General features: G+C 32.5%; 1 protein-coding gene across 1 annotated transcript; it reads left to right on the top strand.

Moving 5' to 3' along the window:
* Positions 1-256: 256 nt before the first annotated feature.
* On the top strand, positions 257-982 carry LOC116205624 (secreted RxLR effector protein 161-like). The gene has a single exon (XM_031538260.1). The coding sequence runs from the start codon at positions 257-259 to the stop codon at positions 980-982; it is 726 nt and encodes a 241-aa protein (XP_031394120.1).
* Positions 983-6,809: the final 5,827 nt, after the last annotated feature.

The raw sequence follows: 6,809 nt of genomic DNA, 5'->3' as shown, positions 1-6,809 counted from the left end.
GGATGACATTCTGCTGATGGGTAATGATATTGGTACGCTCACTTCTGTAAAGGTCTGGTTGTCTAATACTTTCTCCATGAAGGATTTGGGAGAAGCGACCTATATTTTGGGTATTTGGATCTATATAGATAGACCGAAAAGATTGATAGGTCTATCCCAAGCCCCGTATCTAGATAAGGTGTTGAAGAGGTTCAACATGTAAGATTCTAGAAGATTATTGATCCCTGTGAGACACGGTATCCATCTCTCTAAAGCGATGTCTCCCAAGACTCCTGAGGAGAGAGAAAAGATGGCACATGTGCCTTATGCTTCGGCTATAGGTAGCCTGATGTACGCTATGCTGTGTACAAGGCCAGATATCGCGTATGCTGTTAGTGTGACTAACAGGTATCAATCCAACATAGGACCTGATCATTGGACTGCTGTCAAGAATATCCTTAAGTACTTGAGAAGAACTAAGGATATGGTTATGGTATATGGAGAAGGTGAGTTGAGACTAGACAGGTTTACAGATTCTGATTTTCAGTCAGATGTGGATGATAGAAAGTTTATCTCTAGTTATATATTCACCTGTAATGGAGATGCAGTTAGCTGGAAGAGTTCTAAGCAAGAGACGATTGCAGATTCCACTACAGAGACTGAGTATATTGCTATATCTGATGCAGTAAAGGAGGCAGTTTGGATTCGGAAGTTTGTGACTAAACTCGATGTTGTTCCCTACATATCGTCACCAGTAGAGCTGTACTGTGATAATACTCGAGCAATTGCTCAAGCAAAGGAACCGAGATCACATCGGAAGTCCAAACACATTGAGAGGAGATATCATATTATTAGGGAGATTATCGGGAGAGGCGATGTAGCCGTGCAGAAAGTAGCTTCAGCGGATAATGTCGCTGATCCACTCACGAAGGCCATGACGCAGCAACAGCTAGAGAAAGATCTTGAGAAAATGGGTCTTAGATACTGTACTGAGTGGCTCTAGTGCAAGTGAGAGATTGTTAGTGATATGCTCTAGAGCCTGATTTATGTATTTGGATAATTCTTTTTATGGTAATAAAGTTTATTTTATTATTCATATATTGTCTATGTTTATTAAAATAAAGTCTTTAAGATATTTTGAATGCTTCATTCTTAATAGTTAAGAATATGAGTGACGAAGTAATTCAGTAAGAATATCTTTAAACTGTTCACGATCGTAGGTGACTTAACTGGATATTATTTCTCCAAATAGATCGTCACCTCTATCTGTTTCCATGATTAATATACAGATACTAATGAAGATGGAGTAGTGAGTCTCATGCTATCTGATAACTGTTATCATGACAGATATGTAGATATTTATATGACAAGTAGTCGAACGTAACGTGCAGATAATATTCATACGGTAATTTACTAATGTCAATGAATGTTATTCGGATCGTATTAGTACAGATAGTCTTTAGACCTGAGATGAAACGCTATCTCATGTATAGGTGATTATGATTTGCTACTGCTAATGTATTTGTGCTTAGCATGAGTATTTGACAGATAGTAGTTCTAGTTAGTTATACTTGGAGATAAGTGTCTGATCAAGATGGGATTCGCTAACCTGAGTAAACAGTGAAAAGGTCCTATGGATATGAGTTTTGTTCTGGATTGAGAAATCATCGGTCGGGGTAGATAGACTCGAATAAAAATGAGTTTTTGTTCAAGTACTACAGATCTAAGAATGAAATCAAAGAGTCCATATGATCGGCTATAGAGTTTGGCATTTACCGTAACTTTGGCTAGATCGGGATCTTGTAATGAAGGGATTCAAGGCATGGCATATACGATTAGAGGTTCATCAAAATGCTTCAATTATACATTCGTCATCATTTGGATTGTCACAATATTCTGCTAGGTGTCAATCGCGAACTTTGGGAACCAAGAATATTTTGGGAATTATACTTTTGGTTATAGAAAGAGTTTCTGGTAATGTCAAATGAGTTGATACTATAATCCCATTACCATTTGATGATGAACCTAGTTAGTCACACACATTAAGCGTGTCTAAATCGAGAAAAGAATTAATTCTAATTAAGAAAGTTAATTAGGAATTAATTATGGAACGAGGCTTGTAATGTGGTTGCAAGGGTGCTAGCACATCCTAAAGCCAAGTTCAATATCAAGGATAAATCTAATTAAGGAAATACGATAGTTTCTTTATTTTGAGAGTTTCTATAAATAGATTGTCTATTGATGGAAACTCGTGTCAATGACTTGTTTGATCTTTTTTTCTGACTATAAGGGCAAGTCATTGGATGACTTAACTTGTGAGGACTCATTTGTGATTTATTAATTAATGTGGATTAATTAATAGTTGCATTTTAGTCCCTATGGTAAAGATATATATATAGATATGTTCTTACAGATAACCCTAGAGCGCAATCTATTGATAAGACCTAATATTAGAGAGAAAGGAAGAGGAGAGTCGGCTGAACAGTACAACAGTGAGCTTCCCAAGGCTGATCGGAGTTCTTCTTGGCTCTAGTTCGGCGTTTCGGTGGTTCTTCTTGACGTCCTTGAAGAGATCCTTTCATTCAGTGAAGTTTCCGTTCAAGACCAGTGACCTAGATCAGAGTGTACAGGTAGAGAGGAACTCAATCTCGGTGGAGACGCGCTCGTGTAGACGAGCTAGAAACCGGACACTTGGACGGTTAATTTAATTGACTCGAATCGACAAGGTTAGTATAAAAATCTAAACTTTTCTTGTAGATTCGATATGTGATGTTATCTATTCGTTTAGAAGGCAATTCTTATATCAAGATGTGATCTTGAAGTTTTGACTAAACGAGCACGCAATAAAAATTTGATTTTTACCGTAATTAACTTTTCTGTTGCGCACGTGCTCGATTTTCTAACAGCAAAATGACCAATGCTCATAGCGCGTCGAAGAAAATAGCAAAACTAAATGGAACAGAGCTACCTTCTGGAAACCCCGTCTCTCATCACCATATTCAATTACATGAAAAGAATATTCCATCAGAAGATGTAAATTGCTTTCTCTAAGAAGAGATGAAGGTGAGGATCAGAAGAGCTTGGATCATAGCTCTGTGGGTCTCCCGTCATTGTTCATGCTTCTTTCACCTACCTCGTTGAAGTCAACTTAAAAAAAAAAAGGGTCTTTTTTGAAAAATCGGCTGGTGAAAAATGTCACGTGTCGTTGTTCTATTGGATCTTAAAAATCGTCAGGTCGCGTTGGCAGCCATGAATTGTCACGTCAAGAACCGTGACAGAATTAAAGACGGATGATATATTTGGTCTAATATGAGTAACATGCTGTTAGATTTGAAAAATTTGAGAGTTGATGCTAAATTTGAAAAAACAGTGTAAGTTTATGATTTTTAGTCTGATTAATCCTAAGTTTAATAAGTATACATTATTATTATATATATGAAAATATTACTTAATAAAAATACATTATTATATATAAATTATACTATCAAATTCCATTTAATATTTTAAGCTTGTAATAATTGCATTACAATTTGGGTATAATATCAATATAATTAACAGGATAATTAAGCAAAATTAGTTATAAAATATATTTCAATTTTTCATACAATATTATAACTAATAAATTTCGAAAATATTCATAATTTTTTTAATTTTACCGGCGTATAGCGAGGGTCAATTCCTCGCTAAACTGGATAATTTTTTATTTTAATTTTTATGGATTAGCGAGGAACTTACCGAGAGATTCGATCCCTCACTAAGTTTCCCTCGCTAATCTTTCACTAATCCGCCAGTAAATTTACCGGCGGATTAGAGAGGAAATAGCGAGGGTTAGTTAGGGAATTGCTCGTATTTTAGTAGTGATATAGTTTTAGATCGAATGTACATATACAAAATTAAAGATGCCGGAAATTACCGTGTTGAGATATTTTTGATATATTATACTGCAAAATCGATCGCCTTATTTAGTGGAAACAAATCTGATGCTAAGTGATATCCAAACTAAATAAAAAATGAGCCATGCCCCCCGCGTCTTTGCTAGGCTTCAGGACGGTTACTCAGCCCCTGGTCCGTCCCTTTGAAGCGACTCCTAACAATTATGCACCATGTAAAAATGACGAAAACAAAAACGACTTTTGGAATGGGGCCGAAGCCAAATCAAATCCGTCTAATCAGTTAGAATCAATAGTATTCTTTTGTATTTCAAATAGTAATCTTTCTTGGTTCTAACTCAATTTTATTTTTATCTTAATTCAATAATATAATTATTACTTTTTTTATTTTTTTTAATTTAATAATAAATTCTCTTACGTACTTTTTCATAATTATTTTTATAATTAATTTTTTAATAATAAATTCTCCATCTACTTTCATATCTATATACATATATTTATATATTCTCATACGTCAATATATTTATCAACACTTACAATTATTGTACAAAATCAAGTTAACTCGAAAACTAAATGCAAGCTTAGAACTCTAGAACAATCTTTTGTTATTTATCATCATCGTGATTATTATTTATTATTACGAAAATTATTATATGTTATAGAAAGGCCAACCACATTAATCTTATGACAAGCATGACTTGGCAAACCTCACACCACTCGCTGGCTCTATCTCCCCCTCATATCAATTGATTGCATCATCCGATCGAGATGCCCCACCCCATCTTCCCTTACGTTTCTTCAACTTCGTACGTTCACATAAGTCCACAATATGATCCATTGCATGCCCACCGGATCGACCCAAAACCTTCACTGCGGATATGGCATCATGTATCGATCATCTTAATTCTCATTTATCTATACATTCAGTCTGTGAAAATCACTCCTTATAAGACAAATGTTTGTTGCCTTAAGTATCTTATTTCTACAAATCTTCCTTTGAGAGTAGGAATTAGACCATTGGTCTTTGACAATGTTATGTTGTGACCATCATTATGATTTCTAATCTGTAGCTTTATTTTTTTTAAAACTTCACTAGGTCTATAAGTAACTGGATTAGCGTCTAAACCAAGCGTTTCACTTGATAGAAAGAGTGAGCTCGATTTTCTTATATTATCAGGATTTTCTTATTAATTATCCGATATAGGATTCTAATTCTCCAACGGTTTCCTCAGGCTTTGTTCATGTATTCTGCCAAAGAAAAAAGAATCAGGAAGCAATAATATGTTGTATAAGTCATGTGCACCTTTGTTTCTCCTACCACACTCTTGTAATTCTAATGTATATTAATATTATATATAAAAAAGAAAAAATTAATAATAATTATCAGCTGAAGTACTAGAGATGTCAAAGTGGCGATTATAGTCATGTCACTCATGTGCTTTTAAATCTTAGGCCTTTTCATTTTATAATGATGCATGTGAAGATTATATCCAATTCATGTTTCATATATATATATATATATACTTATTTATGCATACCACTTAATAGATAATATAGATGTATAATTTATTAATATTTCTTATTTCAAGATTAGATAATGTTAGTAATTGGTTTTAACTGGAAAATTGCATCCAACTCCCCTAAATCTGAGTCTTCATCACTCCTCAAAACTATACAGAGAAAGAGATGGATCATATGATCAGCCTCACATTATATACCTCGTTTGCAGCATCATATATGATGTGGAACATTGAATTGAAGAAGTCAATTTGAATCTCAAGCCATGATCATCATCATAATCATCCAAGTCCCATTTGATGTTAAATTACATTTAAAAAAAAATCAATCGATCGATATCATAAAGTAAGACAAACGAAACCTTTATTTGTCCTTTTAAAGTTTTCCACTTTTTGTAGGATAATCAATTATTAATTCAACTGGAAGTGAAATAATTATCGAGTATTAGAATCAAGATAAATCGAGTTTTTATATAAAAGAAATGGAGGGTTGACAAAATTATATGCAAAATCGAATTATAAAATTGTAAGTTTATATGAAAATTAATGTTGTGTTTAAAAAATAAAACTGTATCTATTTATATGAAAAATAAATGCTTTAGCCTTAAAATTGAGGCTCAATATATTCAATGCCACATGTAGCGAAATGAGCATCCTCTCTTTTTTGAGATATATATATATATACATATATATATATATATATATTTCATACACCAATTTAATAAAGAAATAGTGATTTTAGATTTTAGAGGAAACTATCCAAGAATTTCTCTTACTTTCAAGCCGTGCACTCTATCATTTTTTACTGTAAAAACCGTAATTTTGACTAGTTTATTAAGATTAAATTTTTATAATAAGAAAAACAAAAACGTAAAATCGTAAGAATTTACAAGTTAAAAGCGAGATTTTGGTAATAACTAGTATTCTGACTCGTGTGTTGTAAGGGGTTTGTTTCAACTTTCAACATAATTATTCAAAATTCATAAAGAAATTTTTATTTTAAAGCATAACGAGAATTTTCAACAATAACTGTACATTTTGAATTACAAACCCAATATACTAGACTAACTTTAAGTAGTTTAGTGCAAGTTTACTACTAATTCTCCTATTTAATAAGTAATACTACCCATATTCACTACAAATATGAAGTACAATTATACAAATTTGACTTTGCAATTATTTTTTAAAATAATATATTGTTAAATTCATACTTTCATTAATTAAATTTTTACCTTTTATGTGATCCTCATTCGTAAAGTTAGAGTCCTATGTTAGTTTTCTTTGAAAATCCTACATATAAGTAACTTAGTATTTTATTTATAATATATATAAATTGAAGATATGTGTTGAATATTGTTAGATCCATACAGTATATGTTAAATATTTATTGAAGATATCACGTTTAGATATATAAATTTTATTT

The sequence above is a fragment of the Punica granatum genome, chromosome 1 (assembly GCF_007655135.1).
Source record: "Punica granatum isolate Tunisia-2019 chromosome 1, ASM765513v2, whole genome shotgun sequence".
In the NCBI taxonomy this organism is placed as follows: domain Eukaryota; kingdom Viridiplantae; phylum Streptophyta; class Magnoliopsida; order Myrtales; family Lythraceae; genus Punica; species Punica granatum.
Note: the sequence above shows the minus strand (reverse complement) of the source record. Positions and strands in the feature narration are given on the sequence as shown.